Source organism: Aricia agestis, chromosome 12 (genome assembly GCF_905147365.1).
Source record: "Aricia agestis chromosome 12, ilAriAges1.1, whole genome shotgun sequence".
NCBI classification, from domain to species: domain Eukaryota; kingdom Metazoa; phylum Arthropoda; class Insecta; order Lepidoptera; family Lycaenidae; genus Aricia; species Aricia agestis.
The window spans coordinates 5042406-5055349 of record NC_056417.1 but is presented as its reverse complement, the minus strand read 5'-3'; the positions used below and the strand labels follow the sequence as shown (position 1 = coordinate 5055349).

Here is a 12944-nt window from a genome sequence, read left to right as displayed (position 1 = left end):
ATTATTGCCTAACCATTTTAAAATCTTCAACGCGTTGAAATGTGAACTGACCCTATGGGCCTTGTTAGGGTTCATTCAGACCGCAACCTACGCGTACGTGCATTTCTAAATTTATATGGACTAGAGATCGCCCAATGGTCGAAATTCGACCTTACTTGCAACGACATTAGGACTGCTATCTATATTTTGTAAAAAATATTGACTGCATCATAGTTTTTTTCAATTCTTGTCTCCAGAGACAAGAATTGGCCAGTCTGAGATCAGCCCAGGCTGATCTCAGACTGGCCGTTTAAACATTGTCTAATAGTATCTAAAATTAAATAAAAAAAAAAACTATCCATTGTCAATTTGTCAACTTCAACAGACTTCAACCATAAATAAAAGAGTATAATTCGTATGTAAGTATAGGCTTGTCACTCAAAAATCTGTCATTTTTCCTAGTAGTAGTGTCGTAGTGTGTGTAACGTTTTATTTTTTAAAAATATATATAATAAAAGCATAATTTTAAAATAATATTAGCTCGATGCACTCCTTCACCATATAAACTAATAACTGTGCGAAATTTCATGCACCTACGTTTCCCCATTTTTCGTAAAAAAGGTTACAAAGTTTTTCTCTCACGTATTAATTTATAGTTTTGATAGATTCACGACACAATTGCAATCTGTCAAATCCATACAAATTTATGCCGCGTCGCGCCTCGCCTCGCCTCGTGGCGTTGCGGTCTGAATTGACCCTTACACCTATCGAGTAGAGTCAAGAGTCAATCAAATTGGCCGAGAGCACCGATGGCACTGTCTCACCACTTTATTTGGTAGGTGTAATCAGGGCCCGTACCACGAAACCGTTTTGAGACTCAATCGTACGAGAATGCCGCGTCCTACTCTAACAAACGAGAAATTACGTTGTTAGAGCGGGACGCGGCATTCTCAGCCGATTGTTTGAGTCTCAAATCGGTTTTGTAGTAGGCCTCCTGGCCCTAATGCTTTGTTCACACGTAGGGAATAGAGCGGCAAGACAGTGGCGCGAAGGAGCACCGAGTGCTCAGCCGAGGGCACTGTCGCGGCCGTCTGTCCAGCCACTCGAACTCTGTAGGTGTAATCAAACAGGTCCACCATCCTTCCAGCTTGGTGTTTTGCTAGTACTTAACGCGCTAATGCAATGTATGTACCATTAATCACAATAGGTGTAATAGCTCATCGGAAGCGGAACACACGCGAGGTTCCGATGTTACGCATTCATTTCGCTTTTGTTACGGGTGCTGGAAAATACCATCATCATCATCAGCCACACATTGAGGAGCTGATGATGTTTACCGCAATTTCGTTTCATAATAAATATGATTTTTAGCTATCTATTGTTTTTAAAAACGTTTCGTAGACTATAAGATTTTAAGTGGGACGGTGACAACGGACAACTGACAATAGAATAGCAATAGATAGGCTATTGCTATTCTATTGTTAACAGTTCTCCCGGATCTGAGTTTATCGCGCGGGAACCGTACATTTTTCCGGGATAAAAACTATCCTATGTCCTTTCTCGGGACTCAAAGTATCTCCATGCCAAATTTCAGCAAAATTGGTTCAGCGGATCGCGCGTGAAGAGGTAACAGACAGACAGACAGACAGACAGACAGACGGACAGACAGACAGACATACACACTTTCGCATTTATAATATTAGTATGGATATGGCTTAGATAATACTTAGTATAAAATATAAAGAATCCAGTCTTCTAAAAAAGCAAAACATAGATAAAGTTTCAGAATGTAGAGCTAAATACTTACATCCATACTTCCATACTATAATATTATAAATGCGTAAGTGTGTCTGTCTGTCTGTCTGTCCGTCTGTCTGTCTGTCTGTCTGTCTGTTACCTCTTCACACCCTAACCGCTGAACCGATTTTGCTAAAAATTGGCATGGATATACTTTGAGTCCCGGGAAAGGACATAGGATACTTTTTATCCCGGTAAAATGTACGGTTCCCGCGCGATAAACGAATTTTGGCGCAAAGGAGTTGCGGGCGACATCTAGTTCATAATACTTCCTACTTCCTAAACACTAAGGGCGATCTCTATAGCAGACATGGCCGCGAGCTACCTTATGATAATAGTGTGTACCAAAGGCTTTACAAAGAAAGCAGTGACAGTTGCTCAGTCACTTGAGAAATCACCGGCTTTCGAACGTCAATTTGTTGCAGCAGCCATCAGCCGAGCACCGCCCTTAACTAGTATGTTTCGATATGACGATTAATATTCATCATAAATATTATAGAGTAGATCAGCCATTCTCAAAGTGTACTCCGTGGAGCCCTGGGGGCACTGGTAAGGCCTCGTAGTAGGCTGGATTTATATGCGTACGCGCAAATGCATTCAAACAGGATGGACCCCTTGGAATTACGCCGAGATGTAGCTTCAGTCTACATCCTCTATCGGTTGTATCACGGGGAGTGCTCTGAGGAATTGTTCGGATCTTTTCGCCATCAATCCACGGGAAAAATATACCCTCCTCATCACCTTGAGTGGCAATTTTCGACCGTGCGTTTTTCGCCTAACTTTCTGCCTCGTACTTAAACGTAAAACTCTGGAACGAACTGTCACTGTATTTCCGGGCCTATACGACCTGCAAACCTCCAAGAAAAGAGCGTATTCCCTCTTATAAGGCCGGCAACGCACCAGCAGCTCTTCTGATGTTGCGAGTGTCCATGGGTAGTTGCTTTCCATCAGATGACCCGTTTGCTCGTTTGCCCCCTTATTTTTAAAAAAAAAAGCGTGCTTTGGCCGCTACACCCCGAGATTACAAGCAATAGTATATTATTACGAATTATTTAAATGGCGGTGCGGACACATAAAATCCATCCACAAAAAATCACAAAAAAACACTCGTCATTCATTCAAAGACAAAACATTATTTTTTCCGTTAGACAGAGTCACAAAGTTTGAGAGTCGTTGCAGTAGATCATCGTCATACTAGATTAGGCACGGACAATTAGCGATTTCAGAGCGTAGTATGAGTTTTTGCCACTTCTATGGCGCCAAATGAATTAATACCATGGTTTGCAGCTTAGGGATTAGGGAAGTTATTTGATAAATAAATATATAAATAAATCCATATTTCTTAATTGAAGTTATGAATATGAAAAGCGACTAAATCTGACATTCTACGTAAAACTGAGTATGAATTTTATCAATTCAAACTCATAAATAGTTGGAGATTATGATTCTAAGAGTTACCAAGAGGATTTTTCCGGTAACGTATTTTATACATAGCTCATAGACTAGAAAAATCAATGACCATTGACCGCTGGTTCCACTTTACTTCATTAGGGTTCCGTAGCCAAATGGCAAAAAAATGGGACCATTATAGATTCGTCATGTCTGTCTGTCTGTCTGTCCGTCTGTCCGTCCGTATGTCACAGCCGCTTTTCTCCGAAACTATAAGAGCTATATTTTGGGTTTAGTTTTCTGCTCCAGTGGTTTGTTAGGTCTTTCAATAGTAAGTTTTTAACGTATAACTTACTTACGTACGAATAACATTTTAACGCCTCATAAACTTAATAGACTTACCAATAAATCATAACTGTTTACGCAACTTTAATTTCTATTGTCACTGTAGCAAAATCGAAAGTCGTTTATCGTTATTATTTCTGAATGAAGAGTAAAATTGTCTATGGTTGGTGGTAAAGTGTTTATTACATCACGCTTAGGCTTCGGCCCTGGGATACGGGCTACGGCATTTCGTAACGTTACATCATTTTGCAAACGTATAGACTATAGGCTGTAAAGGGTTAAGCATAGTTTAGACTTATTTTACTTACGATGCGGTAAAAGGATGAAAAATATATTGCAAGCTAAACCATGAGCAGCTACTTCTTAATAAGACATCATATATCCCATAACAGCCAAAGAGAAAGAAGAGTAGTTCTTCTAACCATAAATCTGTGTTTCGCCGAGTGAGTTAGTTTACCGGAGGCCCAATCCCCTTACCCCTACCTTATTCCCTTCCCTACCCTCAACTATTCCCTTCCCTTCCCTTCCCTACCCTCCCCTATTACCCTATTTCCTCTTAAAAGGCCGGCAACGCACTTGCAGCTCTTCTGATGCTGCGAGTGTCCATGGGCGACGGAAGTTGCTTTCCATCAGGTGACCCGTTTGCTCGTTTGCCCCCTTATTTCATTAAAAAAAAATCATTACTTTATAAAACTACTAGATGGTGCCCGCATCTCCGTTGCGCCAAAACTCGTTTATCGCGCGGGAACCGTACATTTTTCCGGGATAAAAAGTATTCTATGTCCTTTCCCGGGACTCAAAGTATCTCCATGCCAAATTTCAGCAAAATCGGTTGAGCGGTTTAAGCGTGAAGAGGTAACAGACAGACAGACACTTTCACATTTATTATATTAGTAAGGAAGTAAGGATGTACAATCAGAGAAATTGATTCATAGGCAGATAGGGATACTACGTAATGGCCGAGTTACTTGACATAATAGACACTAGACAGCTCACAGTTCTAACTTCTAACTTTGACTTGGCATTACCTAACCAAGTAACATAAGTCCACTATCTGCCTATGTACACAATATTCTAAAAATTGTTTTACCTGAAGCAGTGAGATAATGCCGCTTCCAAATTCCTGAAAAAAAAAGACAGTAAAAGTACATTAGAAATTCGTCAATCGTCATATTATAAATAAGGAACACAATGTATATTAGTGATCGAAGAGCACAATACATATAAAAAAAAAGTGTCCCTCGGAGTCTGCCGCGGTAAAACTATTGCATTGTATTTTTTAACAACTGCAATTATAATTCACATACGTCTTGTTTAAGTACTAGTCTAACGACCGTCGGAGTGGGCCGGGTGTTAGGTTTTTTCGTTACGAAATTTCTTGATTCAGTTGCCGCGCTCGAAGCCCGCTATAAAAGCAATTCAATAGCTTAATGCTTTGTTCAGACCTACGCGACCACGCGACTGCGAAGCGGGAGCGTCAATACAAAACACACATTTGACAAGTTGTCAAATGTGTGTTTTGACGCTCCCGCTTCGCAGTCGCGTGGTCGCGTAGGTTTGGCCTAAGCCTAATAAAGATTGTAGCTGGTTAACATTTACATTAAACTTAATTGATAGTTAAAACAATACGTATAATTTGCACTTTTGCACATTTGCTTTTTGCAATTAAAGACTTAAAAACATAATGTTAATCCTCATGCAATAACATCTTAGTACCATTAGGTCATAGTTCATACCGGGTAATTTCACATATCGTTAACTATGAAGTTGGTAAGTTTGCGAAATATTTCTGCAATTGATAGCGTAGTTTCTAAATGTGGAGAGTAGAGACTCTTTAGAGACCAAAGATGCAATCAATTTTATAACTATCCTAATATCGTAAATATGAATGTGTCACACCCAAACGAGCGTAATTTAAGAGTTGTGAGTCGCAGAATTTCGGCAGGCAGAAATTCTGCTGAATTCAATTTCATACAAAAGTCCTGTTTGATTCACACTAGCGTAATTTTGTGAGTCGTGATTTGTATGAAAAGATATTTACGCGACCGAAATTCTGCGACTCAGAACTCACAAATTACGCTCGTTTGGTCGCACCCGTAACCTCTGAATATGAAGGTAGTTATTTTGAGTCCTAACACTTAACTCCTGAATTCTTATCACGAGAAAAATTTAGGCTCTCGCGCGGTAAACGATTTTTTGCGGACAAAGTAGCGGGCAACATTATTTTTATCTGTACCTTAACGTTAAAGAGCAACTTCTAAGTACTATTAAGACCTTTTCGATCAAGTTATTTAAGGTTTCAGGTATACAATACCAAAGCTTTTTAACTCTTATTACAATCAGGCAATGCCGCTGCTCATTACCTCATTCCATATAACTCTAACACTTTTACATCATAATACATTTCTATTGTCATTTAATTAGGGCAAAATGTTTGTCATTGGGCGCCTGGGCGGCGCACGGCGGTTGTCGCCTACGCAGTACAAACACGGTCGGTGTCTATGGGGATTGTGGTTTGTTTTAACCCACTCATCCCCGTAACCCCATTAGTGGTCGTTTAGATTATCACGTTTTAATCATGATTTGTGTGATATAAAGATTTGAGCGTTTGTTTGATGTGAGTAAATAATAAATATGGTATTTGCACCATCAGAGAAGTTAATTCATAGGCATTACGGACATACGTCATTTGGTTGGATTATGTTAACTGAATGTCGACATCTGTCGGCTGCGTTTGACTTAACGCGACCAAATTATCTGCTTAGGTCCGCCATCTGCATAGGCAGATGGCGGACCTAAGCAGATAATTTGGTTTGATTCATAGGAATCAAATTATGTGATACTTAGGGTCGGTATAAATAGTCAGTACTCAAGATGCATCTCGGTCTCAAGACACGGTTCAGGCTCTGTGATTGGTTGGCTGTCAAAATTTGGACCAATCACAGAGCCGAACCGCATCTTGAGACCGGGTCGCATCTTAAGTACTGACTATTTATACTGGCCTTAGATTTAAGTACAATCTCAATAACGTCTTTCTTATGCTTTAGCGCGTGGTATAGGAGTCAGGATACTTTCCACGGTAACCGTACAGCTTGGCAAAAAAGAATCTGGCTGGAACTGAAACATTTTAATTATGGCAACATTAAAGTACTGTTTTAAACGGGCTTTGTTCCACCACACATTCCCACTACTGTATCTCCTGTGTCGCCAGGATCGACAGCGGTATCCAACCACGAAAACCTTTTGATATGATCTCAGGGAGCCCGAGGGACATGCTAAAGCTGTCTTGGGACCCGCAACGAAATTAATCAGAAGAAAATAGGAGGAGTAGGAAGAATTCCAAATTCCCTCCCCATACGAAGCGGGAGACAGCTCAAAGTTACAATGAAACATTAAAGTACTAGTCAACACTAGTACATTCTGTGCCAAAATTGCATTGAAGTATAGCGTAGGGTTGTTTATAATAAAGGAAAAGCGCCCTAATTTCAACCGCACTCTTTTTTCCCAATACGAGCTGTACATTTTTCCGCGGTAAAAAGTATGTCCTTTCCCGTGGCCAAATATATTTTTAATTACATTAACAATTTGTGGTTATTTACACCGTAAAATAATTATTATTGGCAAAGACAATTTGTCGCTGCCAATTAATTTAAGTGATACTTAATAACCTTTTGAGTGGAATAAGCTATTAGGTGTAACAGATATCGTCTTGGGCGGTCCCATAACGATTGTTAATATACCCAAGTGGTCCAACGATATAAAAGCCCATACTACCGGGTTGCCGATACTTTAGTTGTCTATTTTCGTTTTAAAATCAATCCATACTAATATCATTAATGCGAAAGTGTGTCTGTCTGTTCGTTACCTTCTTCACGCCCAAACCGCAGAACCGATTTGTTATATTTCTAGTCACAATGTTCATCTTTTATTAGCTAGTTAAATCTACTTTTTTATTTCAAATTCATACAAATGGCATGCACTTTATTTGCAAGTGCGTAATTGAAAGAATATGGGTTATTCATAGTTCACTACCTACGTGATTAAACTGCTGAGTACTGACGCACATACAGGGTGTGACGACGACTTATTGTCGCCTTAGCTAGTAATCCTTTTGAAATTAATGTACATCTTAATCATCTACGAAAAAGAAAACGTTAAAACACGACTAAACAAATGTGCTATTGTATTTCTTTATAGCACGCTTAATGCGATATAACTTATAGTTGATAGCTAGTATCATTATATGAGTTTAAGCTTCTTAGAGACGAACGCCACTTGTCGACGGCTGCAGTTGTATCTGCCATTGGCAATTGCCGTTCGTCTGTAAGAAGCCTAAAGTTGAGCTTTTTTGCATAATAAAAATTAATTGAAATTAAGAGTAGCGCTTTAAACAACTCACATAGTTTGTATCTAGAATTTAAATATAATGCGGTATTGCCCTATTATTACTGGCCAATACAAATGGTTTTAAACGTATGCAAGGGCGTATTCAGATGAATAAGATCATAGATAATATGATTTTCTACGATCATCATCATCATCATCAGCATATTGCCGTCCACTGCTACGATCAATGTCCATAAAATGAGTTCGATATAAAAAAAACAAAATCTTGAAAAAACTTTTTTGTTGCTATTAAAATGTAACTTGATAGCAATTAAAAGGGAATAAAATAGAGTATTTTTTCGTTAAAAATATTTCGTATATTTCCGATCGTTGCATGTTTAACGAAGACCTCACTCAATTAGTAACTTGGGGTTCGCTATTTAATTTGGTTTGACGTTCCCTAATGATCTCTGATAGCTGCTCTTTTCTATTTATTGACGTTTTATGGACAGTTAATGAGCATAATGGTTTTAGTTGTTGATAAAGTTATTACTGATTCCCAGAAAGGTTCCGAAGTGTTGCTTTATAAATAGTCTAGCAAAGACAGCAATCTTTGTAAATATACTTGAATACTTGTAAACGTGAATAAAAAAGATTGACACTGTGTACAAGTGCACACTGCACACATACAAATACGTAACATTTTTACAATGTTTGGTCCTCGTCTAATACGTTAGATATGTGACTTGACAGATAGCACAGAAGTTAGAACATTGTAATAACTACAACATCTGTTGGGTGGATGGGTCTAATTTTACAACTACTAACTTTGTGGAAAAGGGTTGCTATTATTAGCTAAAATCCTTAACAGCTAGGAATAAACTAGAAGGCTAAACTTACAAACCAATACATAATTCAAGTTACAACTATGTAAAAATTATTATGAACTGTGATATTTTTCGCCGCTTGCTTCATACGTATTACCTATGTAAAATTTAACTAAGTGCACTACGAATATTTGCGTAAGTGAGTATGTAACACCATTACATAATGCGATTATATTGATAGAATATGAATTTTTATGAACTCTATTGTTGTCTTTGGTACGGTGCTTCCTTGAGAACTAGGAGCAAAAAATTACTAAGAACATTATAAGTACTCATTTAATCTTTACTAAATCAACGTAAAGGTAGAAAATGCAAAAAGGGAAGAAAAGTCAAGTAGTCACATTCTATCCTTTCATCTGTCACGAACTGTCAAACCATTTTCAAAATTTTTCAATTTCCAATTACTCTCATTAAACTGATTAAATTATCTAAAGAAATTACCATGAAAGCTGTATATATTTTTTATATGCTTATAATTTTTATAAATAAGCTATCAATCGCAAATGCACATAGTTTTATATTTGAAACAAAATACTAAATCGGTGGTCTGCAAAGTAGAAGAAGAACTTTTGAATATTTTAGACAAATGAGCTAATATTAGGACTATAATTATTTTTGTTAGACACTTGATGATAAAATGAAAGTAAAGTTTACAATTATGCTAGGGCTTATTCTTGTGGCTAAATTTTCCACTCATAAGTTCAAAAAAAGAGTCCGGGAAATCGAACAGTGTCTATTGTGATATACGTCTTGATTAGTGATGGAACTCGAATCACATTTGATTCGAATGATTCGAATCATGACATTTATATCTCGATTCGAGTCAGTTTTTAAATTGATTCGAATTGTCGAGTTGATTCGAATCACGTCAATGCAACGCCCCGCGAAAGATTAGTACCATATATGGTAATGTTCAGTGCGATTATAGAGACGCGAGCTCTCATTGGGCCTATCGTTGATTGTGAAACGCAAATTACGGATAGATAGCAGCTTACTGTTGATCGAGGATAGCTATCTATCTTTAACTGTAGATACGTTATTGAAAACGGCCGTAAGGTGCTAGCTTTCCGCATTCGTTGGCTACACGTGACATAGTTCCCAGCAGTGGAATAAAAGAAGTAGCTTATGTTCTTTCCAAAGGTCTATACTAACTCCTATCGAAAACGATTCAGTGGTTTATGCGTGAAAGCGTAGCAGACACAGACAGAATGATAAATGGACAGCTTCATTTCGTTGTAGTTATGTATTTCTGTATGATTATTGATTTAAATCGTGATTCGAATAATGATTTGATTTGAATCAACAATCTATTCGAATTAAAGATTTGATTCGAATCAACAGTCTATTCGAATCAAAGGTTGATTCGAATCACGATTCGATTATTTTCGTGGTGATTCGAATGGATTCGAATACTCAATTTTGATTCGAGTCCCATCACTAGTCTTGATATTTTAAATTTCGAAAATCCTATTCTATTTTAGTCTACCTTGTCTATGCATGGAAGCTTTTTTTGTAAATAAACGGCACACGCATTGAACGGTGCCAGACAAAATGTCATTTTACATAAGACCGGTTCCTGTAGTGCCAAGGTCGATCAGGTTATGAACTGGCCCAGACTTTGAGAATATTTCTTCAACGAGTTTGCAAACTTTTGATTATACTGTAAAACATTTTTGATATTTTTGATCCCAGTGGCTATATTGTCATCAGATGGCTGGCCTACGTAATTTGGTTGCGTTATGTTAAACCCGTCCGACAGATCGCGAATAATTTCGAATTGACATAACCTGACCAAATGACGTAGGTCCGCCATCTGCGTATGAATTACCTAATTTCTTCGATGGTTCATGGTAATTATTGTAGTTAAATTAGAACTTAAAACCCGTCTAATATTATGTTAAATGGATAATGTGTCCTAAAATATTTGCATTGTCGATCGTAATCTTATACACTAACCTTAGGTAAAGATCATCAACAGATTTCTTAGAAGCTCTCAAGCATATTCCCACAAATTATATTATGGCAAAACAACGCTGCCGGGTGCTGACAATATGCCGGGTGCATATTCCCACAAATTATATTATGGCAAAACAACGCTGCCGGGTGCTGACAATATGCCGGGTGCATATTCCCACAAATTATATTATGGCAAAACAACGCTGCCGGGTGCTGACAATATGCCGGGTGCATATTCCCACAAATTATATTATGGCAAAACAACGCTGCCGGGTGCTGACAATATGCCGGGTGCATATTCCCACAAATTATATTATGGCAAAACAACGCTGCCGGGTGCTGACAATATGCCGGGTGCATATTCCCACAAATTATATTATGGCAAAACAACGCTGCCGGGTGCTGATCCGGCAGCGTTGTTTTACCATAATTGAATTTTATTTTATTTTTGACATTGCCATGATTGTAATTTTTTTGTATTCATACTAGCTGGTATGATTATAAAAAATTACAATCATGATAAAATAGTAGAGTCAACAGTGTAAATTCCATAGAGGCTTCAACAAAAAGTGTCCAATGAAAGTTTCGAAACGCAGTCCACCACGAAGGGCCAAGAAAGCGTTGTGTAATTTTCACTCAAAATAAACGAATAAGTTCAATGTCGAAATATCTGACTCTACGTTCACCTACATGCATGACTGTGTATTAGGAAACTGTAGCGCTTGATTTAAGTTACAATAATTTGTTACAATAATTTAATGCCCGTTTAAATAAAATAAGTAATAAAACTGGACAAAATAATGTTTTATTTTTTAAAAAAGTTGTAAATGTTTACGTAAAAACAATACCTATTTTATGTTGGCACATTTCGAAAATTGGCCATTATTAATTAATAATTTACCTGTTAATCGTTATCCAAATGAGACAGAATCCACAACCGCATAAGTGCCGTATTTTAAAGTCGCCAGTCAAAAATGCAATACGCATAACTCATTTGGCGGGAAAGCTCTAAGGCGAAATTAACATTAACAAGTGTAATCTCTGTTTATAGAGAGTTTGTCATTTTACCGATATTTTTTCACATTTTACGCAATAAAATATGGTAGGTAAAGCTGATACGGTTTACGGGACTGATTGTTCATTCGAATCAATGATATTGTATGAAAAACTCAAAGAATATCATTGATTCGAATGCTTTGAATACTTTCGTCACCAACAATATAGAGAAAAAAAAATCGAAAATCGGTTCACAAACGGCGGAGTAATCGTTGAACATACAAAAATAAAAAAAAAAATAAAAAAAAATCATACAATTATATCCACAGCAGAATATATTATAACCTCCTCGTTTTTTGGAAGTCGGTTAAAAAATAACAGCTATTTATTTGAATTATGATATCTATTTCCTAAAAAATGTAAGTAAACACGTGAATATGAGTCAATGGACGACCAAATGTCAAAGTCAGGTGTGTGTAATAAAAAACGGCGCCTAAAATTAACCAGAGCGTATCTCCTATCTTCTAAGGTATTTTAAAGCCAAATGTATCCGTTTTTACGACCACGTAAAATTATATTTAATTATTCTTCCACGAAACAAACGTAGCTGCAGTGTAAAAGACAAGTTTTTCACACTGAACGAACTGCAAAAATATTTTAAAATATTTATGCGTTTTCTCAGAAAACATTTTATGGTACGTTCTTATCGTAAATTAAACAGAGTTAAGTGTTTCTTAATTATGTTTTAATTAACAAAACAACTATTTATAGTGTTGATTCAAAAGTTGGTTGAAATCGATTTTCTGCGCTTTTGATTAACACAATATTAAAGACTCCATTCAAAGGTTTTTGCATTAAATATAATATGAATTAACAATAACGAAATATATCTCGAAATCACTTGACTCTACCTGTACAGAATCACCAAACAAAACTGCATGTACCGCATCGTTATTTCTTTGCACAAACCACAATCAATAAAAAAAAAACAACACACACTATCGCTTTCGAAATTTGAATAGAAATGTGAAAATACGAAAAATGATCCGCGCGATGTTTTGAAGTGTAGAACTGTGAGATCGCGCGCCCACGCCTCGCGAGCTATAACGGTCGCTCTCCGGCCCTGCTGCAAGGTTGCCTGGAGTTTATAGATTTTGGCAAATCGATCACATAATGCAAGTACACTTACTTCTCCGTTGCACTGTCATTGGACAGAAGCAGCAGCAAAACCGTGAGCCACGATCAGAAACAAAAATAAACGGCACATGG

General features: G+C 37.4%; 1 protein-coding gene across 1 annotated transcript in view; it reads right to left on the bottom strand.

Annotated features, from left to right (window-relative positions):
- Positions 1-12641, bottom strand: part of LOC121732762 (extracellular serine/threonine protein CG31145) — a 73910-nt gene extending 61269 nt beyond the window's left edge. The window contains exons 1-2 of the mRNA XM_042122729.1: positions 12587-12641; positions 4601-4633 (exon numbers count right to left, since the gene is read on the bottom strand). Coding sequence (XP_041978663.1) covers positions 4601-4633; positions 12587-12624 — 71 coding nt within the window. The 5' untranslated portion in view covers positions 12625-12641. The remainder of the gene's footprint in view (positions 1-4600; positions 4634-12586) is intronic.
- Positions 12642-12944: the final 303 nt, after the last annotated feature.